Source organism: Lytechinus pictus, chromosome 5, assembly GCF_037042905.1.
Source record: "Lytechinus pictus isolate F3 Inbred chromosome 5, Lp3.0, whole genome shotgun sequence".
In the NCBI taxonomy this organism is placed as follows: Eukaryota; Metazoa; Echinodermata; class Echinoidea; order Temnopleuroida; family Toxopneustidae; genus Lytechinus; species Lytechinus pictus.
The window spans coordinates 6413588-6440884 of record NC_087249.1 but is presented as its reverse complement, the minus strand read 5'-3'; the positions used below and the strand labels follow the sequence as shown (position 1 = coordinate 6440884).

The 27297-nt window shown below is 35.7% G+C and overlaps 1 protein-coding gene across 3 annotated transcripts; it reads right to left on the bottom strand.

Annotated features, from left to right (window-relative positions):
- Positions 1-795: 795 nt before the first annotated feature.
- Positions 796-26424, bottom strand: LOC129261880 (ileal sodium/bile acid cotransporter-like). 3 transcript variants are annotated; one of them, XM_064099700.1, is made up of 6 exons: positions 26337-26392; positions 25905-26261; positions 14332-14553; positions 12839-13032; positions 11885-12089; positions 796-6609 (listed from the first exon to the last, which is right to left on the bottom strand). In XM_064099700.1, exons 3-6 carry the CDS (start codon positions 14533-14535, stop codon positions 6073-6075), a joined length of 1140 nt encoding a protein of 379 aa, XP_063955770.1. In that variant the 5' UTR covers positions 14536-14553; positions 25905-26261; positions 26337-26392; the 3' UTR covers positions 796-6072. The 3 variants fall into 3 exon arrangements, with proteins under 3 accessions (XP_063955770.1, XP_063955769.1, XP_063955768.1); XM_064099699.1 differs by having other exon boundaries at positions 25905-26424; XM_064099698.1 differs by lacking the exons at positions 25905-26261; positions 26337-26392 and adding an exon at positions 19435-19745.
- Between the last annotated feature and the right edge of the window lie 873 nt (positions 26425-27297).

The following is a 27297-nucleotide window of genomic DNA, read 5'->3' as shown; positions in this document are numbered from 1 at the left end:
CTGTCAATCAACATCGACTACAAAAACATGAAAATTTCCATCAAATTGTGATTTTATACAGGTTCTGCACTCTCTACTTTGGCTCAGCCCCCTTCCGACTTTCAAAACTGTCAGGTGGCCCTCGTTCATGATCAATTCATCTGTATCATTATTCAATATTCCTAATATTCTACTTAAACATTGATACTTGGACTCTTAAAAATCAAATGTAAAACCAGCAATTTAGGATCTTGTGTATATAGTGATTGCCGCACTCCGGAGTGCTGATTTTCAGCACTTTGTGTGCTAAATATAGCGCGTGACACGCTGTATTCAGCACCCAAAGTGTTGTTTCTAGCACCCTTAAATGTTGCATTCAGCTCTCTATGCACATAGCCCGTGCCTCGTTAATTCTGGCGCCATCGAACATCAGACATTGAACAAAGTATAGGGCATCTGTAGAAATTTGCTCATTCTGAGGGGCAACTGTTCTCTCTTTCGCTCCCGGCATCAGTCCACCCAATTTTGGTTTCAGTGAGTAGGCTAAAACATCGTGCAGGTTTCCTGTTCCGCCCCAAGTCACCAGAAAATTTGATTTTTTTTTCATAGCGACAAGTTTGAAGTTGATCCGTCCATAGACCTATACTACAACTAAAGCTGGTCGCTGCCCAGAATCAAAGTTCTATTGCGTGTCAAAAATTAATGATTGGGGAGAGGTGGGGGGGGGGCATTAAAACAAGCCTACACAAACAGAAAGTTCGTGTAAATTACATTTGGTTTTTACCACAATCAAGGACACAGTGATAACATTAAATATTAATCTTTTACAGAGTTTTATTTCATTATGAAATGTATAATACATACATGAAGAGCAAGGTATCGCACAACAAACGGCACAGCAGCGTGAAGTAAAAAATAAAATGAGGCCTAATATATCTATATAATCTATAGCTGCCAAATATACTTGAGCGACTATGACCATCGTCTGTAATTTCAAGGGAATGAAACCCTTAAGGTTAACGTTAAAATATCATACGTTTTGCAATTAAAACAAATTTTATTTTATTTTTTTATGTCATTCTACAACAATAATTATGTTTAGATTAAGCATTTTATGAGCTCTATAACTGCACTTCGAGGTGATGATTTCCAGCAGTCGAGGGCTAAAACATTACGTAACGTGCTATATAAAGGTCAAGTCCACCCCAGAAAAATGTTGATTTGAATAAATTGAGAAAAATCAAACTAGCATAATGCTGAAAATTTCATCAAAATCGGATGTAAAATAAGATAGTTATGACATTTTAAAGTTTCGCTTAAAAAAAAACCCAGTGATATGCACAACTCAGTGATATGTAAAATAATGAGACAGTCGATGATGTCCCTCACTCACAATTTCTTTTGTTTTTTATTGTTTGAATTAGACAATATTTCATTTTTTTTCCAGATTTGACAATAAGGACCAACCAGGCTGAACCATATAGTAAAAAACAATGCTAATTCCACATGTTCAGGGAGGAATTAATCGTTGTTTCACTTGACAATGAGGAGAAAACATTTCATGCCATTTCATATTTCATATCATAAAATACAAAAGAAAAAGTGAGTGGATGACATCATCAGTCTCCTCGTTTGCATACCGACCAGGATGTGCGTATAACTGTTTTGTGAAATTAAGCGAAACTTTAAAATGTCATAACTTTCTTACTTTACATCCGATTTTGATGAAATTTTTGTGTTATGCTTGTTGGATATCTCTCTTTTTATTCAAATCAACTTTTTTGGGGGTGAACTTGTCCTTTAATCATCATGCACACAAGTTTGCCCGTCATTTATCTCTTTGCGTGCTGAAAGCAGCACATCGGGGTTCATTTACTTTTACACGAGCTCCTTAAATGTGCTGAATTTAGAACTCTATTTTTATGACGATAATTAGGACCTTATTGGGCATACTTTGAGTACTAATAGCAATGTTGAATCATTAATGTTTTAAGTGGCGTTCCAGTCAATCTTTTTAGAACTAGGATGACAAATACTGGTATATGAGCCGTAAGTAAATAATTCAATTGAATTTCAGTGGAAATTTGGCACACAAAAAAACTTACTCTCCAAAATGTCAGGAGAACTAAATACACTCGAAAATGAGTGAAAGTCAAATCTTTCAAATTGTGAGACTCAACAGCTTGTTACGTAATGATATTAATAATAATAAAAAAACACGAGTGACATTCCTTTTCATTCAGCAAAACAAATTGACGGAATTAGATGCGGAGACTGGTAAATAGCTGCATTTTGGTCGAGTGGCGTAATGAGCTCCCCAAAATGTTGAGGGGGCATAGCATGGCGTATATGTGGGAAAATTTCTAAAAAGTCGCTATAGAGAACGAAGCAAAGTGAGCTGATTTTTGGCAGTTTTACTATGAAAACAACATTTGATAGATTTAGGCATAATATTTCATCAATAACGTCACATTTCATCGTTTTCCGACCCTTTTCTTCCATTTTTCTTCATTGTTTTTATTGGTCTTGGAGCCAGAGCCTACCAAGCAGCACATCTGTACGCAAGTGATTCGCTCCTTTATATTTAGACAGTAAAATTGATAAATTTTGACAATTCAAAGGCAAAGGGGGAACTGTCCAGACTACTTGTCCCTTTTACTGTACGGCCACACCACCATTCAGTGATTATCTATGTACGTTTTTTTTTATCTAAGAAAGGCAGAGGAGAAAAGGCTGCAAGATCATTTTCAAAATAACAATGGCAAGGGTGTAGATGCACGAGATCTTCATCCGCAAGAAACTTTGGCTTTGGATAAATGTCTAAATGAAATAAGCCTCTTGTGTGCTAATTAAACATATATTATATATACCACGCACATCACAATTTAAAAAAACTGCAACTCAAATCTCATCAAATAGTATAAAAGTATTCTACAAAAATATGAATCTAGATTAGCTGCCAATAGAAATCACTTCATAACAATCCAATAGCATGTTGCTATTCCATCTCTAACAACAGGAAACAAGATAAAATTATGTGACCAGCCACTCCCAAAACCAACAATAAGTCGCCCAAAATGAGATTTTCATTAAATTTGGAAAAGCACATTCTAAGCAATAACATGATAACTTGGCAAAATTAGTCAACAATAACCCACATAAGTACTAGATTAAATGTAGAATACACTGTAAAAATATTGGGTAAAAATGTTACCACCACGAGGGTAATTATGTGTCCAACCAATATTTTACCCAATGCGGGAAGGTTAAAAGATAAGCAGCAATTACAATTACATCACACTGGATAAATAAAATACATGCCCAATGTGGGTTGGACACATAATTACCCTCATGGAGCACTTTTACCAAATATTTTTTAGGGTGTAAAGAAAAAAAAAGGAAAAAATGGGGAGAAACAACATTTTGAAGTTTGGGATTCACTCCAGCTGCTGCATGAGGTGTGCAATCCATGCAATGACAGTTAAAGTGTGAAGAAGAAAAACAAATACTCTTTCAGCTAATTTTCCATTTCTTTTTTGTTTGTTTTGCTTTTTGAAGACCAAATTACCATATTGGTTATTTGCAGAGAACCCTTCCTGCCGACTTATTGTTGGCTTTGGGGTTTACAAGGCACAACGAGAAGAATTATATAATAGGAGCTGCTGTATTTGTCAACAATATGAGACGAAATAGAAAGAAAAAAAAAACAGCATTGCAAATCATAATCCTGAATATTTGCTGTGGCAATGAGAGCTTAGTTCTTTACATAGTCGATAAATAATGATACATACACTGTAAAAAATGAAGTGCTAATGTAGCACTTACAGTGCAGTCACTATACAAGCACTGTAAGTGCTAAATTAGCACTCCATTTTCTACAGTGTATAATACTTTTGAACAACATGTGTGAGAAAGTCTGTATTTAGAAGTAACATGATATATCGCCAACATTGCGTTGCAAATGCAGATAATCATTATCATCTATCTACAAATTTACATCAAACAAATACTTTCAAGCTCTCATTTTCAAAAAGTAATTCGATTCCTATCATGTTGTCAATGTGTTCTTTTACACAAATTATTTGATATAACGAATTTAACAAAATAGATTCAGCAGAAAATGTAGTTGGTCTAGTGCTGAAGTCTATGATACAACGAAAATTAAAATAACTTCAATCTTGATTCTGAAACCATGGCAATTCCTTGTTCCATAAGAAAGAATGTATTTATATACCTGAGGTAGGCCTAAACTTATCCTAAATTTAAGTATGAATTCTACGACGAAATACAATAAGAATTTTCCCTGGACCGTCAGCCAAAGCGCACTAAAATCATGATTCATTTTTCTAACGAACAAATATTTGCCTTGCTATATAAGCCAGGATAAGATGGTATTATATTATAGGTGTGAATATTATGTACCAGCTTGATTATTCTTACCAATACTGGTGGGTGTTTCATAAAGCAGTCCGTAAGTTAAGAGCGACTTTAAGGACGACTGGTGATCTCTTCTTATACGCGCTAAATACTCACCAGTGAACATATAGGCCCGAATTCTCGTATAGGGTAGCTAAATAAGCCCGTGCTAACTTTAGCCTACTCGGCTAACCTGCTAACTATCCCCAGTTAAGTGGACTAAGTTAGCCATCTTTCGAGAATTGGGGCCTTAATGGTCAACAACATTTACTGCATCACAAGAAATGTTCACCAGTCGTTCTTAAAGTCACTCTAAACTTAGTACAGCTTTATGAAACAGCCCCCTGTATTTATACTGTAAACATGGTAAATGCCCACTGGAGACGAACATGCGATCGATTAGCCGCCTTCTGCTTTTATTTGACTAGAGTCAAACATCCATCTTATTCATACTTCATGTAGGGAAAGAGATGTTATACACCTCATTTTTCATTTATACACCTCATTTTTCTTGTTAGAATGAATCGAGTATGTCATAATCTCTACTTATCAATCGTTTACATGTAGGCCCACATCCAGGGAAGCGTTTTTATCAAGATTTAGGCCTATCGTCCTACAAGTTGTCAGATCCGAAATCTCTCCTTGATTTTGATTGGATTAGAAGCGCTGTTACTATGGTGACTGACTGATAAAACAGGACTTGTCGGATAATACGTCCGACAAGTAATTCTGTCATGAAACGCTCCTCAGTACTCATGTTTGTTTCCCATAAGGGTTCCCATAGCAACTCCAAACAATACAAATGAAACATTGCAAATGTTCTTTGATTGCGTGTAGTTATCATGGCATAAGTCCGTCCCCGTGTCCATGTGGTAAATCAAACATTTCTAAGCACATTTTATTTCTTTTACATTCGGTCCATTATCGAAAAAAGCGATGTTAAGACGAAGCTAAATATGGAAAAAAAATGCATGAAACACTGCAAGCAGAAGCTTAACTGCAAGCAGAAGCTTAATATGAAATTATGAATTTACAAAATGCTCAAAAGATATGCATAAACTATCATATTTCACTTACACGGCTTCCAATTCAATTTACTTATTATACAAGTATATCGTATAAAGTATTCTGTATACTGTATAGATTATAATGCTTTGGTGATATTTCTCAGTATAGTATGAAATTCACAACATGAAAATAGCCTTTTATACAATTTACATTTCAGATGATAGATGTTCGATACCAAGCGAAAGAGGTAATAAACATGTTTAGGTACAGCGTTCACTATACGACCAAACTGCGATCATTGTACAGAAAGAAAAAATGTAAAGCGAATTCGAAACAGTAATACTGATAACAAGATATTCACTTGACAGGGAAACGTTCCATTGCAATAGCACTTTATTGTACTTAAAATGGAACTGAAAGCTACATCAGATTAATATGATGGTCGTGCTGTAACGAAAATCTAAGATGTCAGATCCATTCAGTTCTTATAGGAATATTAAGATCAATACATTGCACTATTGTCCGATTGGTACCGATATGTATAACTAGTTCACTGAGACAGTGGGGGTTCATCTAATTACTCATAATATTATGCGAATGCTATTAATTAACCATTGTATCGCAGAACGGTCGTGCAGTGATCGGCAGCCTAACATGACGCACCTTGTATCATATTTGTCCATTTTCATTTAAACAATTTTTGTGCATAGGTTGCATTTCCTGCTTCTTAGCTTCCTCTTTCTTACAACTATCAACATCGTCGTCGTCGTCCGAATCGTCGCCGACCTCGGCGTAAACATCCTTGTCGACGTGTTCCTTCTCGTCGAGCTTCCGGTTCTTACTGTGGTAGTAGGAGTAGATCTTGTAGCCGATGATGAGGGGAAAGGAATCGATGTAGATGAAGCAGACATAGAGGGATGGATAGAAGAGCATGTCGAGGAAGAGAGGAGAGTCGGCGAAGGTGATGACGGTGAGGGTCAAGGCCAGCGATACGTTCTGAGAGCCTGTCTCGAAGGCGATGGTACGGCACTTCTTGTGTGGCTGTCGGAGCAGACGGGCGATGCCGTAACCCATGCAGAACCCCGCGATGGGAAGTACAGCTGCACAGAACCAGAGCTTCCAGCCAGCCCGCAGGAAGGCGGGGTTCATTACGATGCTGAAGGCGAAGGCGACGATGATGCAAATGAAGGAACAGACGACGCCAATCTGGTGATGGAGGGAAATAGAAAAGTCATTAGGAATAGAAAAAGAAGGCCCTCATAAAGACTTGCCAAGAGTAAAGCCCCATTTTGAAGTAAGTTGACAATCTGTAAATGAGCCTGTTCAATATCCGTGATATATATCTGCATAGCTAGTGAACAATATAGGACTAAACGAATATAGCATCACAAACCGACGTTATAGGTATTGTTTAACTTTGTGAGCAGCCGATTTAAAAAATTCTCAAACCAAGATGAAACATGTGTACAAGTGCATGTATTAGAACTAATAAACCCTGAAAACAACCATTATTGAGAATGAAAGCTAAAACTACTAGGCAAACCCCGATTTTGTAAATAGGCGTCTTATAGACGCCTAAATAGTACACATAAGTGTATGGGATGAAATTAAGATGGTGTTTTCGGTCACTTTATATTTCAATTTTTGAAGCACTAAATAATTATTTTCGAACGCAATTTTTTCTGGGCTTCATTTTTGTAACATATCACAGACACAGGTGACAATTGTGACCTTCTAGCTCAAATTTTTAAAAAGTCAAACCAATGTTAACCAATCACTTTAACAGTTATATTCTTCTCTCACAATAACAAAGAACAAACATTAATACATGTAGAATATCATGAATATCATTGACGGCCAAACTCTCCTACTCCCACACCCGGTCCATATGCTGTTCCCTAGATTTCGTCCCTTGTCATGCTGGCAGAGATTTGGGAACAGTTTCATGAAAAATGGCAAACGGACTGATCGTCATCTCTCTAAATATTTTAGTGAAATCCTTGGATTATATTCATGGAAAGCTCTGGTCTCTTGGCGAATGACAAATTGCCAGTGGAACGGTGCACTTACCTGAAGACCTTTTGTTTCCCACTCCAATATCATCGCAAGAATAATGTAATTGTGGCACTACTAGGACAGTATTTGAACTGAATAATGATTCTAAGCATTGTTTCCTGGGGGGGGGGGGGGGGCAGTCAAAAAGACATTTTTGTTCAAAGTTCAAGTTCAAAGTTCAAGTTCAAGTTCAAATTTATTCAAACCAATCAAGAACAAGAGAAATATCACATAGTTTAACAAAAATGAGAATACATGATAGGTTTGGGACCCCATAGAAGCAGAGCTTGTGAGAGGGGCCCCTTATAAAGTACATTACAACAATAATGAGATGAAAAAATATTTACAATGATAATCTAAAGAGTAAAATAAGAAAATACATACAAACACAACACGCACACACACACACACACACACAACACACATGGTTTATCAAGAATCAATTTAAGATATTTTGTAATCTTTCAAATAGATATTTTCGACATGAATTTTTAAATATGGGCAGTGTTGGACTGGATCTAAAGTTTTGTGGTAACTTATTCCATTCTTTTGTACAAACTATCACAAAAGAATTCAAAGCAGTATTTGTTCTTGCAAGTGGCTGGTGGATAAGATTTTTCTGCCGTGTATTGTACAAATGGACATTTGAGTTAACAACAAATGCATCTTTTAAAAATGAACAGTTTTGATAGGATTGTGATTTGTACATAAATATCAAACAATTGAGGGAGACTAAATCATCAAGAGGCAAAATCTTCAATTGCAGAAATAAAGGAATACTTGGACATCTGTAATTCGAATATGTCATGAGCCTCATAACTTTCTTCTGAAGAACTAGCAGTTTGTTCAAATGGTTCCTATATGTATTTCCCCATGCAACATTACAATAATTTAAGTGTGGCATAATAATAGCATTGTAAAGAGTTACTAAGGTCTGCTGAGGGAGAGAGAAACGTAATTTATAAATTACACCAACGCTCCTTGATACCTTAGTACAAACATAACTGAGGTGATTTTTCCATGATAAGTGATCATCAACTACAACTCCCAAAAACCTTACATCTTGACTTCGATTGATCTGATGACCTCCTATTGATAATGGATTAGTATCTTCAGGGACTCGTTTACCCCTTGTTCTAAAGACAATATATTGAGTTTTACTAGCATTTAATAAAAGCTTGTTACAGCAAAACCATTTAAATATATTTTTAATTTCATTGTTAGTTGAGAGTATGAGAGTTTCCATATCTTTGTGATGGGAAAGTAAGCAAGTGTCATCTGCGAATAGTGAATAAGTAAACAATTTTGATGAATTTATAATGTCATTAACATAAATCAAGAACAATAAGGGACCCAGAACCGAGCCTTGGGGTACACCACATTTAACCTCCTTAGATTGTGATTTAACTCCATTAATCGTTACATACTGACATCTATTCGTTAAGTAATTTTTGAACCAACTTAAGGCTACCCCACGAACACCATAATGCTCAAGCTTGTACAATAATATATCATGATCGATAGTATCGAATGCTTTCGATAAATCAAGAAACACACCAATACAAAATTTTCCACTATCAATTGCACTTATAATGGTATTTACTAAATTCAAGACGCCCATACTTGTGGAGTAATTCTTTCGAAATCCAAATTGTTGTGGTATCATTATGTTATGAAGTTGAAGGAAATCATCCATTCTTTTGTACACTATTTTCTCAAGAATTTTTGAGAATATGGGTAACAACGCAATAGGTCTGTAATTTTCAATGCATTTACGATCATTCTTTTTAAATACTGGGACTACTCTAGCTATTTTCAGTTTGTCAGGGACAATACCCTGAAACAAGGACTTATTAAAAATATCGCATAAGGGATCAACAATGCATTGAATACAATTTTTTATGACCTTGGGAGAAACATCATCTGACCCGCATGCCTTCGATGGTTTTAAAGTCGAAACCAAATTAGAAATTTCACAAACAGATGTTGGTCGAAAATACAAGGATGAGGAGTGATTTTGGACCGACATAAAATCTCTGTATGAGGATTGGACAGAAGGAATTTTCTTGCTTATTTTAGAAGGTAGATCAATAAAATATTTATTAAAATACTCAGCTTTATGTAGATCTGAATTTAACAACAATTCGTTATGATACATGTCATTTGGGAGTGGCGTTTTCTTCCCCCTCCCAAGCAATTCATTGATATGGGACCAAGTCTTCCTCATATCATTTTGATTTGTTCGAAAAACATTATCATAATAATTCTTCTTACTTTGACGAACAAGATTTGTCAATGTATTTTTGTAATCAATATACTTTTTCCGATTAATTTCGTTTTTATTTTTTGTATATGCATAGTAAAGCTTCTGCTTTTTATGAATGGATTTTAGAAGAACTGGAGTAATCCATGGTTTCCTGCATTTATTCTTACCACTGCATTCAATTAAAGGGAAATGTTCATTGTATAACTGAGAAAAAATGTCACTAAAATAGTTAAACGACACATTAGCGTCAAACAAATCATATAAAATAGACCAATCTGTGTTAAGTAAATCTTGTCTAAAGTAATTCATTCTTACTTCAGTAATTAGACGTCTGAACACTTTTCTTTTTGTTTCACTAGAAGTAATGGCATTGCCTTTGTTAATGCTACAAATCGGCATATGATCAGAAAAATCAGAACAAAATATTCCAGAGCAGAATTGATATTGAACACAATTGGTAAATATATTATCAATTAAGGTTGCTGAAGATGATGTTATGCGTGTAGGTTTAGTGATTAGGGAAAACAAGCCAAATGAACACATGAAATTATTAAAATCTCTAACCTTTTCATCTGTATCAGCATTTAACAAGTTAATGTTAAAATCACCCATAATATAAATGTCCTTATTTTCTTTACTCAATATTTGCATTTCTTGGTCAAAGTCATCAGTAAATGATCGAATATCATTGCCAGGGGCTCTATACACACAACCAACAATTGACTTTTTGTTTGCATTATTCAATTCAATAAATACAGACTCATAATAAGTATTTGCCGTTGATAAATCATTGCGTAATTTGTAATCAAGCCCCTCTCTGACATAACATGCTACACCACCACCTTTTTTATTTGATCGACATACTTGAACAAGTGAATATCCAGGAATATCAAACATAGCTACTTCTGTGGATGGAGTAAACCAGGTTTCTGAAACACCAATCACAGAAAAGTTATGATTTATACATGATAACAAGACCGCCAAATCTTCAAAATTTTTAAAGAGACTTCTCGAATTAATATGCATAACGGAAAAGTTTTCACCATTACATTGGAAATCTTCACAGTTTATGTATTTACACTCATTAATAACCGGTTCTGGAATATTAAATCCGTCATCCATGAGGAGAGATTTCAACAAGCAAACAATAAACCAAAACAGCATTTATTAAACCATATCCGTCACAGACCAAACAAATATAAAATATCAACAAGGGTGGATGAAACATGGACATCTGAGGACAGCCATTACACATATTCACAGACACACACACAGACACATTAACAACTATATGATGAATATATACAGGTATGTACATAGTATATAGAAGAAAAGCAAATGCAAAAGCAAATGACATTATAAATATACAACGAGACACAAGTTAGAAAAAAAAGCGGGAAGAAAAGAATGATAAAAGAAACTAAGAAAATAAGTGGAAATCAGAAAAAGGGTGAAGTAATGTTCAAGTTACAGTTAAAAGGTAAACCCCTGGGAGAGGTAACAGTGGAAATAAATTGTGACAAATTTTGTGACAAATTTTGTGACAAATTTTGTGACAAATTTTGGAGACATTTCCTGTTTTTTGAGCAAGCGCCATGATACCTGGAATGATATACCTTTAGTAATACGTGGTGCACCTACATTGAACAAATTTAAGTTTGAGTTTAAGCATTCCATTATTAGCACTTATTTGAGTTAAGATATTGTTCTATCATCAGTTTCATCATATTGCATACTATATTTTTTGTATTATTTTATACGACGTATCTATGTTAAACATAGTAATATTAATCGATACACGGCTGGTGTGTTATTATCATTTGATTTATTCTTGACATGCTTGATGTGTTTTCCTTTTGGCCCTGCATTAATTGTTTAAATATGACTTATATTGATTTTATTCAGGGCCGTAGTCTTTCTTGAGGGGCGTCCTTTTTCAAGCCTTTGTGCTTATGACTGTCCCCTCCCATGCAATGATTGTTTATTGTTATTTTACCGTGAAATATTGTCAATATATTTTCTGTTGTATACTTTTTCTTTTGCATGGAAATAAAGAATCAATCACTCAATCAATCACCCAGCAGAAGCGGATACCAGCACATGCAAGAACCCATCATGAGAATCCTCCCCCTCCTCCTCATCATCATCACTTATCCTTACCCTCGTAAGATACTTCGTCAGCCATTTCTTCCACCAGTTGAGGAATACACCGAAGGCGACCGGTACGAGGATGATCACAAGAGTGGTGACGATGTTGACGTACGGGATGACCGCCTTGTCGTCCGTCCATACTCGGCTATAGATGAAGAGATTTAGGGGCATCATCCCGATAGCTACCGCCGTGGACACTGCTGTCATGCATACGCTATTGGATATAAACGGGCAGGGAGAGACGGAGAGTGAGAGATATATGCAGAGAAAGAGAGAAGTTAAGATATAATGTATACGCTCTAGATAAGAGCATGTCAACATTTGAGAAAATGCCCTTGACAAATATTGTTTATCATTCAGATTTCAAAAACTGTAAAATGTGTTTGAAAAAAAAGGCCTAATTTACACTCTTAAATTGTTGAGCAACATACTGTCCACACAACAATTGGTTAAAAAAATTATCCAACTTTGGGTAGTTTTCAACCAATACTGTGTAGTTTTAACCCATATCACACATTGGTTCAAAACTACCCAGAATTGGATAAAGTTTTAACCAATTGTTGTGTGGACAGTATGTTGCCCAACATTTTTAAGAGTGAACGGAGAAAGTTAAAATCTTTTTAATTTAATTTAAGGCAAAGTACCGTACCTACACGGGTCTTGATATCGTTACCCCTCTCTTTTTCTAATGTACCGAGCGCCTGGTTAGATGCCAAAGGTTTTTGGTATGACTCGGTAAAAGCATCTTTTTAATTTACAAAATTCGGAGAAAAAAACATGACACAATATCACAACATTACTTGAACAATTTTCTGTCTCCATGGCTTAATTCCCGCACTCTATTTCTTAAAACCCTTTTGCCCTCCTTATATTTTGGGATCACTTCAAAAATCACAGGGAGCAGTCACCTCCTGAGAGTGAAGGAAATCTTGAGTTAATTTTGATAATGATATTGCTTCATACCTGAGACAAACATCCCCATCCACCCAATAGGTGTAGAGATTCGAGAGTGTACCGCCGGGGCAGCAGGCTAGGACCAGGAGCGAGAGAGCCCCCGCTGCATGCAATTTAAACGCTAGGGCAATGCAGAATCCAAGCAAGGGCATCAGGACGAACTGGCAGAGCATACCAACGAAGAAACCAGCTGGCTTACGGATCTGGAATAAAACAAAGAGAAAAAAACTAGTTTGATTATGTTTTTCTATTAAAAATGACGAATTTTATTTCCTAATAAATCTCATTCCATGAAAAATAATGTCTGAAAAATATAACATATTCAAATTCAGCTAAGCTAGCTCAATTCACAACTGCCACCCTTTCTATATGTGTCAAATTTTGTTTATTTTTTTTTCTTTTAAAATTTCAACAACGCTTATCTTCCCCATACTTGGTACGAGATTTTTAATGATGTCACGGTTTAGTGAGCACACTTAAATAATTCGTATAAAATATGTTTTTCTATTTTGGCAAAGAAAAAGAAAAGAAATACAGAAAAGACTCCTGTCACTTTTTTTTTTCAATTTGATATTTAAAGAATTCATGTGTATGCATGACTGGATAGATAAATCATATTTCCACACTGAGGTTGGTCAATTGTGGAAGAAAATATGAAGCCAAATTGTTTGTTCAATAAGCTATGGTATTTCTAAAATGCAGAAAGCACCTTTTACAGGTGTATGTATTCAAATTTAAGGGCCCTAGCTATGAATAACATTAGGATAGAAATTATATGCGTATACAATTTACAATTTTCATTGATTGATTGATTGATAACGACTTTATTTCATTTCAAAATGTCAACAAAGTTACAAGGTAAAGCGAATTATAACGTAATGAAATGAAATAGAAACCTTCTGAAAAGGAAAGCTTGTTAATGAAGGTTTCCTTCCATAAAATAGTAAGACATATTAATGCAAGATACAAAGTTCAATATATATATAATACATATACGATTTACTGCTAGTACGATTTGGGGGGGGGGGGTATTTTAAATATGATGTCACTTCTGAGTGGTTTGCATTTGCATTCAGACGCTGGGTATTTATCACTGGCGGATCCAGGGGGGGGGGTAGGAGAGGTAGCACATCCGGCCCGTGGCCCCCTCCCCTTGAGAAATATATATTTAAAAAAAATAATGGAAATTTGACATTCATAATTTAGGGAGGACCTTTTTCTTCTGTTTTTCAATTTTTTCCTGCTCCAAAGTCACCTCCATTTGTAGTGATAACCTTTTTTCGTTGCTTGTCAAATTATTCCAAAACAAAATGCCCCCCTTTGAAAATCTTGGATCCGCCCCTTATTCGCTATACACTTTTGAAATGGGTATCATGGTAGGGCTTCCTGATAAAAAAATTCTCTCTCTAAATTCGATAAATTTATCGCAATATTGACCAAGAAAGGCTCTAATTTGACTTGCAATACGCGTTTTTCTTTCTGGAAGTAGAAATATCCCTTACCGTCTTTTTAAAATCCTTGTAGTTCAGTGTACATCCCATGGAGATCATGAGAAAGATGAGGATAATCATGTGGATGACCTTGGTGGCTAGCTTAAGGTCGGGACCGGTGTAGCCTCTCGTCTCGTTTCCATTCGTCCCGTTCATCGACAAGTTCATCATCGTCGTCTGCATCATCGACTCCGTGGTTACCAATGAATACTCCATCCTTTCGTGATGACAGGTCTAAACAGAGTTAATAATAGGAAGAAAATGTTTTGACTTCACAGGCAATATTCGTACTCTAAACTGCATTTAACGAATTAAGGTATCTGATTGATCACATTTGCGGACGGGGGAGATATTACCGTTTGCAGACCTAAAAACCGGTAAAAATGATTAAGGACCTATTTTTTTAAAGTACGATTTAAATGTTTGCATGTCGAACAGGGCAATAGGCCTACCCGTTTTGTGCTTATACCGCATTCCATCTCAAGAATAGAATTATTCTTATTCAGACAAAACAACGTTAGTAAAATTATATTAAAAATATTGACTACGGCTCTCAAGAAGCGGGGGGGGGGGGGCACGGGCCGGATGTACCCCCCCCCCTGGATTCGCCACTGGTGCATGCGTAGGCCTAATAATGTGTCATTGGAACCCACTAACGTGTTTCTCAAGGGCACATTACACGTGCCTTGTATGAAAACAATCATGATTGCCACGCATGTCAAATTGAAAGAAAATATTAAACGGAACAAATCCCACGTATGTCTGTTATCATAAACTCTATGTAAACTTGGTTAAAACTACCCCTTGTAAGTGAATTCAATTCAAACGAACCATGGCCGGGGGGGGGGGTGCGGAGGGTCGAATGCACCCCCGTCAAGACCATAATTTGAGATTTTTAGTCAAAAAAATCCTATCTATGCCACCAGCAGCACTGCCTCACATCGGATTGTTTTTTTCTCTCTCTCTCGTTCCCCAAAAATGTATCCCCTTGAAAAAAAAGTTGGTGACTGCACTGTGAACATTGTAACGAACACAAATGTCTTTCATCATACACTGTATGCAAACTGGGTTAAAACCACCCCTCATAAGTGAATTTAATTCAAACGAACATTATAACGCTGATTTCGCTCCCATCGAGACTATTAAGCCAAAGTTTCAAATAACACACTCTTCTTAAATTAAACGACCAAGTTTGCCATAAAGGAATTGTAAAATCAATTTTTTCGACGTCTAATACTTAGTACCTTTATCTGCAGTGGGGTGGTGGCGGGGGAGGAAGGGGGGGGGGGGGTTGCTCAGCTCCAACAGAAAGCCCTTTGATATTTTGTGCATTGTGCATGCTCCCCCCTCAATTTTCTCTTCAAAAATGAATATGTGATCATACAGACATTTAGTGTAAAAAACATTATATATTTTTCTTCTTCTTCTCCTCCTCCATCTTCTTCTTCTTCTACTTCTTCTTCTTCTTCTTCTTCTTTTCATTATAATCATTATTATTATCATCATTATTATTATCATTATCATCACTATTGTTACCCTCATCATCCATTATCATCATCGTGATCTGGATATCAGATATTATTGTCCATGCAGCCCAAAGTACTTGCATGCTACTTGCTGTAACTCTGGATCTTATCATGCTGAAGAGAACAAAGACCCCCAAATTTATCACACATAGGATTGTAATAACCATTACCCCCCCCCCCCATACACACACATACACACCTCTATGCACTATTTTGCATCAAAATGTTTTATGCGACGATCATAAAATTAATGATTCGGCAAACACTTGTTTTTATATTTAATAACATGTCAATAAAACACATCGTTATCATCATCAATTCGCCAATGTGTATTGCAAAAGCCCATAAAATCCTATATTTTCGATCAAGGTTAGGGACTCGGGTAACAATTACTTGACTTTGACAATAAATGCACAATAAATACACAATAAAAGCGTTCTACACTACCCGAGTCCCGTTTCATAAAGATTTGTTTTAATCACAAATTACAATTCTACTGTCAACCAATCAAATTGAATTATTCTAGTAGCTTTAAAGTATTATTGCGATTTTTAATTATAACATTTTGTTTATGAAACGGGTCCTTAGTTTGCTTAATTTACTGATCAAGAGGCAGCGTAGCTCAGTAGGTTAGAGCGCATGTTTCGAATAAGATCGTAGACCTCAACCTGAGAGGTTGAGTCCCGCTCATGCCGAAACGCGCCTATAACAAAAAAAGACTGATGCTATATAGCGTTGTGTGTTAGCGTGCCTCACCACTGTATTCAGTGCAGGTGTGAATGCAGTAGGAAAACACTCCGTCCATCGGAAAGGACGCAAATGTTGGTCCCGTGTATAGGAGAGTCACAACCTATGCACGTTAAAACCAATACACTATTTGTCAAAGAGTAGGGTGTTCACCCAGTGTATTGCACCTGCCGGTCCCGGCAAAATTCAGGTCAAGTACCCGATGCGTTTGTGCCCGGAGGGCCCTGCATCGTGTACATCCAGATCCAGAAGTTCTTATTTCCATTGTTTAAAAGTAGAAAACTGCGCTCTCAAAATAATTGGGCAAAATGCCCAACTTTTAACCAACCCTGGGCAGCATACTGTCCATACAACTATTGGTTAACATCTGCCCAAAATGGGTAATAAAAACTAAATAAATTTGCTCAATTGGATAATAATTGCCCGGAATATATATATATATTTTTTTACCAACATACATTACCCAATACAGTGGACAGTATGTTGCCCAACATTTTTAGTGTGTGTTGTTGTTTAAAGCATTTGATCTTAAAAAAACCTGAAAATTTATATAAACTTAATTATATTAACATTTAGATTTTGTTTTACTTTGTATCTGATATTATCTAACATGAAATATCATTTATTCATGTCAAACATGGGCAAACATTATTATATTCTCTTACGATTTGTCCCGAAAACCTAGTGTGTAATGTAAGCACAAAAGAGATAGTTCAGAGGCTAAATTATCTCAAAATATTTAATATTATTTGAAGTTAGCATATAAAACTATCAGACCTCGAATTTGCTGATAATTATAAAAATAATAATAATAATAACGTTTTATTTACCCAGGGTAGCCACTTCAATCATAAGACTGCTCTTCCAGCGGGCCCTGATAACATAACATGTCATTATTACCCTTTTCTAGTCTAAATGTTGAGCGCCAAGCAAGAAGGCAGAAGGTCCCATTTTTTGTCTTTGGTATACTCGGCCGAGGATGGAACCCACGACCTCCCGTTCACGAGGCGGACGCTCTACCACTGAGCCACCATGATCATTTTTTGTGCGAACTGGTCCTGTAAACAATACTTTGGCGTTTATGGCGATCATAACAGTATGGATATAATTATTGATATGCCCATAAAACATGATAGCCATATATGGTCGATTACATAAAGTTGGAGCATGCGTAGAACGGTCTACTCGATACTCACTCGATTTTAACTGGGTAACCATTATTAGCTGCTAGCCGTTTAATTGTACTCTGAATTAATTCGAGGGGGGGGGGGCAATAATGGCAAATGTTTCCATTTTATAAGTGGTCCTTTTTGCATGTTATTTTCTTATTTATGTGATATACTAATCGCATCGGCATGATCGGGGAGACGTTTCACGAGTCTATTTGTAAGTGATTTCCATAGGCCGATTTTACAATTAACTAAAATGCTATCAGCTCATTGGCTAATAGCCAAAACGTTCATAAAGTGTTATATATATATATATACGTATATATCTATATTCAAATTCGACTGAGAATTGAGTAATTTCCCCCCTTATTATTATCATTACTATTTTTTATGTGTTCGGTCACGTTACGGATTTTTCAGCTAAATTCAATAAGTATCTTTGGTCTTTGAAACGATAAAGTTGTGATTTTTAAAATAGAATATTGATATGCAAGATCCATACTTCAGATTTGACTAAAATGTTCTAAAAAGGTGATATAAGCTTTATAATGCATTTCTCAGGTTCCCAGCAAATTAGTTCTTCGTCAATTTGAATTTTGAACAAGTGGCATACACTTACGTTTGGATACCGAATGATCGTTTGATCAATTTTTAAGAATATAGATATTCAATACTTGATATTCCGAAATCAAACAATCAATCAATAAACAGTGATGTAATTTAATAGTCTTTACTTTTCTCAAAGATTACCGTTCAGACTATGGAATAAGATATCAACATAATTTTCAAATATGAAACATCATCAATGATAAAGGAATATTTAAGCTCATTTTAGTATTTAATTATTTCTTACTGGTTTATAATAATATCATGCATGCTGAAATAATGATGAAAAACTAAATGAGGGAACAAATTTATTTGTAATCATCATGTTTGCGAAGACAAAATGAAATATCTTGTATCTTGCATCTTGTAAATTAATAATCAATTAACGTTATAAAATGCATATCGTTCAATTTGTAGAACTCCATAAGACACGGCGCCTATATTTAGATTTTATTTTGAACAATATATCAACAATTTTCTTGGTTTAATGAGGGTGCAATACCTTATCCAAATGTGAAAGTTCTTCATTGCTACTAACATACTCTACGAAATACATGTTGTCATGGCATGCATGGGGGAATATACAATTACGACCATAGAAATAAATGCATTGCACAAAGTAGTCGTGCAAAATTTAAGTAAACTGATTGAAAGTAGAGGTAAATACACTGTAAAAAATAGGCCTTTTGGGTAAAGTTTTGACCAGCACGAGGGTAATTATGTGTCCAACTAATTTTGGGAGATTTTATATCCAATTTTGGAAGCCTATTGTCCAGTAAGGTTAAAAGATAAGCAGCAATTACTTTAGAATGGGCAAAATTTTTATCACACTGAATAAATAAAAATGTCAAAATTACCCTCATGGATAATTTTTACCCAATATTTTTAGAGTGTATGTGCGCAGACTACCTTAGGATGTTATTAGAAAGTTCCAGATTTTCATTCCTTGTTCTCATTGTCTTGATTGAAAAAGGTTGATTACTCGAACAGAATTTTTTTTGAAAGAATATACGTAAAGGGAAATAAAAATTACTAATCATATTTCAACCGTAAATGATCATACTTACATGATGCTGCAGATCCTAAATCGGTGCCGTTATCAATACGAAATAAATCAATGTCTTTGGTAGAAAGTGGAACAATTGCCAACTTCTATACCAAACTAAAAGCTCTGGATCATCCGCACACAACGACCAATCAATGGCAAATTTATGAAAGTTAGTACGTGGTTTGAAAATTCCTTTGTAAGAGACTCAAGAAAACAGTATGAAGCCAAGACATGTTCAAAGCGTTAATGCAGGTCTGAATCTTGCCAGCATTCTTATATGGAAATAAACATCATCATCTACTTGTCAGTGTTTGAATGTTATTGGCCTCTATAAAACAAAGTCATATTAGTCGAGGTCACGAATAGGTCATTATCACACGTATGACCGTGGTACAAAGTAAATAATAGTATATAGGCCTAACAGCCATTGACACGCATTATCATGAACTTATACGTCATTAAAGCCAGGGCCAAAGTAAAAGGTCATTCTGTAAGATAAAGTCTTTCGAACAAACAAATGTATTTTCTTTAGTGAACAAAATAAATGAGGAAATGGGGCGGTACTAAAGGAAGCAGGAGGATACAAATGCCACCTGATTTTTTTTCATGTGAATGAAACATGAGGGGGTAGTAATATATAGATGAAGGAGACTATGACGTCATCCACTCACTATTTCTTTTGTATTTTATTATATGAAATATGAAATATTCTAATTTTCTCATTGTCAAGTGATACAATGATTAATTCCTCCCTGAACATGTGGTATTAGCATTGTTTAAGGCATGTTTAATACTATATGGTTCAGTCAAGTTGGTACTTATTGTCAAATCAATAAAAAAAGAAATATTGTATAATTCAAACAATAAAATACAAAAGAAATAGTGAGTGAGGGACATCATCGACTGACTCTCCTAGTTGTGCATATCACTGTTTTGTGAAAAATAAGCGAAACTTTAAAATGGCATAACTTTCTTATTTTACATCCGATTTTGATGAAATTTTCAGCACTATGCTAGTTTGATTTTTCTCTATTTATTCAAGTCAGCACTTTCCTGGGATGGACTTGAATTAACAAGTCAGATGGCCCTCTGGAAATGGGGGAGCTTGGTAACTGGAATTTGATATGAAATTGGGGTCTTGGAAATTAGGATCTTATGGTGAAAATGATATTCTTGATGGGAACGGCTGGCAAGAAAGCCAATTTAAAGATTCAAAGCGGATGGTGACATTAAAGGTCGGTCCCAGACGTAAATAATCATATCTGATTGATACACGTCTGACAAAACTAAAAAACACACACACACGCGGTCTTGAAGGCCAGGCACATCGCGAAGTGGTCTTCCAATCTGGTTTGGAAGACCTCACTTCGAGCCTTCCCATTTAAACTAGTTTCCGCTAAACTAGTTTAAAAACGTAGATGAGGAAGGTGTCGCCTCGCGTGCTCAGTTATCTTAGAGGCATGCATCTAATTACACCCTCAATATGTTCAAACTGAAAGTACCATGGCGTCACCCACCGTGAGATACAATTATGTCTTTTTATGAATGTGACCTCACGTATTGTACACTGTAAAAATGTTTACCAACACGAGTGTTAATATGTGTCCATTTGGGGCAGTGTTTTACCCAATGAGGGAAGCATATTGTCCAGTAGGGTTAAAAATATGCAGCAATTACTTTAGAATGGGCAAATTTTTCATCACACTGGATAAATGAAAATGCCCAAAAGAAATACCCAATATTGGTTGGACACATAATTACCCTCATAGAGCACTTTTACCCAATATTTTTGTTTAGTGTATTTGTTTTTATTGGTTTCCGTTCTCATAAAACGTATTGTAACACTACACTGTTAAAAAAACCTGATTTTACAGAAGATTTTGCAAAAAGCAATAACAGAATCATTCTGTAAATTCATAAAACAGGAATTTTTCTGCAATTTAACAGAACAGGAGAGCGTTTTATGAAAGTATCCGACAGTTACTATAGTAACAGTGCCTCTCAGCCAATCAGAATCAAGGAAAGATATCAGATCTGACATCTTGTCGGACAAAAATGTTGATGAAACGGTCCCCGGGTCTGTTTAAAAAGGGGAAAAGGGTGTTTTCTTAAAGGAAATTTGTAAGGTTCCATACACCAAATACCAATTTCCTGTAAGATTACGCAATGTGGTAAGATTACAGGTGTTCTCTGCATGAACCTCTTTTATTTTAAGGCTAAATTTTCTAACAGTGTATAAGGCCAGATATATCACAAGGCCGCGTCAAACACAATAATCCATAATACAAAAGGTAAACTAGCTGCATAGAACTGGCTTTATCGAAATTAATCGAGAAAAAAAAACAGTACGGAGGGGCTTGCCAGGAAAAGAAAACGTAGAATCTTAGCCACCTACGAGGATCATGATGATGAAAACATTTATGAAAATAGTGTTTGTGTTAAATCTGCATGAGGAAATAGGTGTACATCAAGGCCATCCGACATAAATGTTTAAACTTCCCCATGCAGAGGAAGCAACAAGGTTCTTCCAGAGTACATTCTAACCTAAATTGATCTGACACAATGCAAGTCCATTCAACTTAAAAATAAGTACCCTTCCCCCTGAACTGAATGTGTCAATGGATGATTTATTTTGGGCTGGGGGGGGGGGCGCTTCAGCCCCCCCCCCACTTTTTTTTCCAAAACCATGTACAAAAACGTAAAAATTACCATACATGGTCAGCCCCCCACTTTGAAAACCGTTCCGCGGCCCCTGTGTGATGATTTATTTGCAAATCTTCCTTTGAAAATATCCACCAGACACCCGACCTAGCTCTTGAACTTATGACATTCTAAACATGAAGCGACTTTTGTCGTTATGTTCGGATGTCCTTTTCTGATACATGTATGTGTTGTATGATGGCATGGACTTTATAATAGGGTATACACTCATACATAGAAAGCTATTATAGGTCACGTGACACTCTTATGCGAGTATCTGTCCCTGGGTGACCCTCTTCATGACTGATATGAGCTAAATTACTCGGAAAGTGAGCCAAATTACACCTTTACTTCGTGTTTATGTGTTCCATGACACGCTTTTATGTGAAATGACACAAATAATTTGTGATGCACGTAGGTGTGTCATTGTGATATTTGCAAGTGTGTTACGTGTGTGTTATGTCTCACGTAAGTATGCCATAAGACACAAAATGACAGTTCACGTATGTGTGTGTCATTTGACTTAAATTAGCATGATTAGTGTGCCATTTGACCCTCGCTTATTTTACAAGCATAGCAAATTTTGAGTGGTGCTTCGGCAACCCCAGCACCCCCGCTGCGCAGGGCCCCAGGGCCATGCGTTTGCATGTAGAAATTATTTCAATTCTCTAGAGTTCAGGATCCTGGATTTTCAGCAGTGATGATGTGATAGAGGATGGTTGCAGCGGTTTGATCTTGGTGAGTATGGTTGGGCATGTCTCGATCATGATTCTCCATGATGAAGTAGGTCCCTTGGTCTTTCAATATCCAGATATGTTTCCTGAGCTCTATCTGGATTTTCTTTTGTGTGTGGGTGAAGCTTGCTTTGTCGTTTGCATATATCTTAACTTGAATGAGGTGGCTGTGAGCCTAATGTAGGCGTTTTCGTCCATGGGATTCACCACCTTGGCATCAAAGATAACGTTTCTTCCAGTGCTTTCATTGTAAGATTGTATCCACCCTTAACTATTGTACTATTGTGCCTCTCTTGTAATTCTTCCTTCATTGCCCATGATGTGACCCCCCCCCCAAAAAAAAAGAGAATTCAAACACCGTTTCTGAAAGTGTGACTTTACCTTTCATTTTTGAGAGCTACGTTCCTTTAAATATGTTGCTGCACGTCATGTTCCATGTAGGCGTAAAATAATCCATGCAGGCATGGACGCTAGACGTAGCTTTCAAAGGTATCTCATTTAATGGCTAGCTTTCGGCCAGTAGGGCCTTCATCAGGTCGGCAAAGGAAATTGACTGGGTTTTCTGGGCATCTGTAAGGGTGGCTAGTCTTGTGTAGTATTTGATTACTTACATACATAAGTTCACGTGCTTAGACGCGAATGTATATGAATCAATACCTTCCTTAATATGTACTCAATATATATTACACAGTACACACACCACAATATGTCTATATACTTTCATAAAATATTTGTAATAAAAATCTGTGCAAACTTAATCTATTTTAATAGCTTTTGGATAATCTTAATTAAGCATTACCAATGCAATACAGCTTCTTTTGAGATATATATTATTTTGAGATATATGTATTATTATACAATTTGGGATATATGTATTATACAGCACACATAACACAATATGTCTACATACTTTCAAAAAAATGTTTGTAATAAAAATCTGCGTAAACTTAATTGATTTTAATAGCTATTGGATAATCCTAATTAAACATTACCGATGTAAAATATTTTCTTTTAAGATATACCTATATTTAGTAAATTAATCCAAATATATGCATGGTAATTGTAAAGCCATTATGTCTTTTACATCTTCAGATACCTGAAGAAGGCCCAACTAAATGGCCGAAAGCTTGTACTAATTAAAGTTGAAGAAATCCAGGCTACGTCTCTAGCTTTTTGAGCTTCTTCGCCAATATATTACTCACTGAAGCACCCACGCAATGTTTAGGCCCTTGCTCATCACAATTATATATATATACACACATATATATATAAATGTGAGAAATTATACATGTACAACAGCTTGGGCAACTCTTGTATTTAAATATGTGAAAGAAATGAATCAAGAAAACAATGGTAGGCGTCGCTTAAATCAAGGTTCCCCAGAGCTGAAGGGCAGATAGTTCTGGGAAACCTTGATTTAAGCTACGCCAACCATTGTTCTCTTCATTCATTTCTTTCACACACACACACACACATCCACCCACACACATGTTTGAGAACATCAATAATATTCATATGAATATGGAAATTATAGTATATATCCTGGTACTGTCAAGAAGTTGCGTGTGAGTGCATGTGTTTCACCATTTTATACTGATCCAATATGATTAATAACTGTACTCATTATGAAGGCGTATTGCTTATCACTAAAAATAAATATTAATTATATACTCTTAAAGTAATATTTATATATATATATATATATATATATAAACCCCTGAAAAAAAGTTTGGAAATCTGAGTTTGGCCTTTGATTTCTCCCAACTCCAAATTGTACACAATGCATATTTGACATCATTTAAAAGATAATTTAATTCTCTTTACAATGATACCATGCTTGCTTATGATCAAGCCATCACGAAAAGAGCAGGATTCAAAAGTGTTGGATGCAGTCTGAATTGAAAAGCTGCAAAACGAGCAAAAAAAGGTTTGAAATCTGAGTTTGGTCATTAATTTCTCCCAACTCCAAATTTTACACATTGCATATTTGATATCTTTCAAAAGATCATTTGATTCTCTTTAAAATGATATCATACTTGTTATGATCATGCCATAAAAAAAGAGCAAAATTTAAAAGTGTTGGATGAGGTCTGAATCGAAAAGCTGCAAAACGAGCAGAAATAGACATGAAGGGTCAAAACAGAACATGATTCTTTTGTCTGTGTCAATAGAGATGAAAATCCATTTTAATCAAGCCCCTGCTTCTTCATTTTCTATGTTTTGTTGTGGTTTATGTAGTGATGGTTTGTTTGTTTGTTATGTGTATGCTTGTGCAGAGGTGTGTTTGATTCCATTTTAATGTTGATGTTAAGGTGCATGAAAACAATTAAAAGAAACCGCTGAGACACTCATCACCATGGAAGAAAAGAACAGTGACTTTCAATATTGTGTTATTTTGCAACTTTTGAATTTTGACCTTGCCCCACATTTCAAGGCACTGCACCTCCATGTGAACCATAATCATATCATGTAGGGTATCATTTTAAAGAAAATTAAATGCTCTATTCATTGATATAATTTACACATTTATATTTACTAAAACCGAGGAGGGATTATCGATCAAAGTCAGATTTCCAAACTTTTTTTGAGTTTATATATATATATAATGTATTGAGCGTGTATTTTACCTTCCCAAAAGAAAAACGGTCATAGATGAACAATATATCGTGAATATTCTCATTTGTTTACACCAATGATTTTGTTACATAATGAATGACCAACTCATTGGCAATTTAGAGCAATTCTAAGCTATGACTGTATTCATACTTTGAAACTTTGAATCGCATGAAAATGCACCTCCCCAGAATTTCTACAAAATAAACATTTTCCTCGGGGCTTAAACTCTAAATCTGCCAAAAGGAACTACTGTTCAAAGCAATCTCAGAATGGGCACGTTTTACCTGCTTACAGTACTAAGATAAGGCCAATAACATTATATCATATCGATGCAACTATCCAATTGTTGTTCTTTGAACAATATATTTCATTAAAACTCACGCGTGACACTGAGTTTAAAACTGATTATCTTATTAATAAAATAAACGGTTATACTTACTGATTTAATCCCAAAATCCTCCTATCAGGTAAATTACCTCTAATTCCTTGGAGTTAATCTCGTAGCGAATGAAGATGTTCCCGATATGAGTATGGTAGACGGGCATTTGAGCACGTGGTACATTGGTTGCTCTGTGAGATCGATATACGAATGCTACAAAGGCGGTGCAACTGAAAGTTATTGAGTTTTCTATCTGTTATGATGAATTGAATATATTGATCTCAAAGAAGTTTCGTTTCCATTCGTTTGATAACACCAGTGAAGATGTCACAGGACGGTGGATATACAGTTATAAACGAAGGTCACAAAGCTCCGTTATATTGTTACTTCTAAAACGAAGAAGAAAAACATCTATACCTATGATTATTACACTTAAGGTTAACATATACATCAAAAGTTATCATGAATTAGTTTAACTGAAGTTATGCATACTTCAAATGACCAGTCATTCATTGAATAAGATGGTTTGAAGAGTCCACGTGCAGTGAGCCGTGTCCAGCGCGCGAAAATGGATCGAACTCTGGTGTCACGCTTTCAAGGCATGTACAAAAATGTATGTGGTACTGCGCGCGGCACTGATGTTCAACTTAAAATGACTATTCTACCACATTGCAAATAAAACATGAATGTTTGTTAGTAAAATAACATTGGATCGAGAGCTTAAGGTCCGTTCAACTGTTTCACCACCCCCTTTTTTAAATAGCGCTTTACGAACGGAGCTAACGAGGCTTAAGGGGGAATTGAGAGAGGGAGAGTGAGAGGGGGGGGGGGGCAGTTAGTATGCCACTATGGCTTTTCTTTTTCTTTTTCTCGAAGTAAAGAACTTTGGATTTTGTTTGTTTGTTTAACTTTATTAATTCATCCGGTTAAAAATATAATAGTTGCCCGAAATCAACATTCAATTTTGTTGCTGACGGATTATAACGTGTCTGAAAGAGTTGTTGGTAAATTACCCCCCCCCCCCTTCTCTCTATCCGTATCTCAATCTATGAATAGATATATAAATCAATAATTTTTGCATCGTTGTGTTGAAATAGGTATAGCAAACAACAGAGGTGAAATAAAAACTCCACAAGACGCATAAAATCACACCAAGTGCATGATGGTCTTTGACCGAAGAATCACAAAATGTTTCGTCTTGTGGTGTTTTTGTTTGAACATTACTATTTGCTTTTTATAAATATATACATTTTGATTTCCCCCTCTTCTTCTCTTTTCTTCCTTTTCATTTGCTTTACTCCTTTTCCAACCATCTTGCCCTTTTTTTTCTTTTCCCCTATTCCTTTCAGACACACAGACCTACCACTTCTCTTGCTGATTATAACACCTTTTTCATTCTGTTTTTTTTTTATTCAATTTATCTATCTTTGTGTAAATTATGCATTTTATGCTG

Bases quoted from the DNA above. Each gene is read 5' to 3' on its own strand.
- LOC129261880 (XM_064099699.1), bottom strand. From the start codon at position 14,535: ATGGAGTATTCATTGGTAACCACGGAGTCGATGATGCAGACGACGATG. The intron at 12,090-12,838 runs GTATGAAGCAAT...TATATCCAATAG, and splicing joins GATGGGGATGTTTGTCTCAG to CGTATGCATGACAGCAGTGT. The intron at 6,610-11,884 runs GTAAGGATAAGT...CTCCATCACCAG, and splicing joins TGACGAAGTATCTTACGAGG to ATTGGCGTCGTCTGTTCCTT.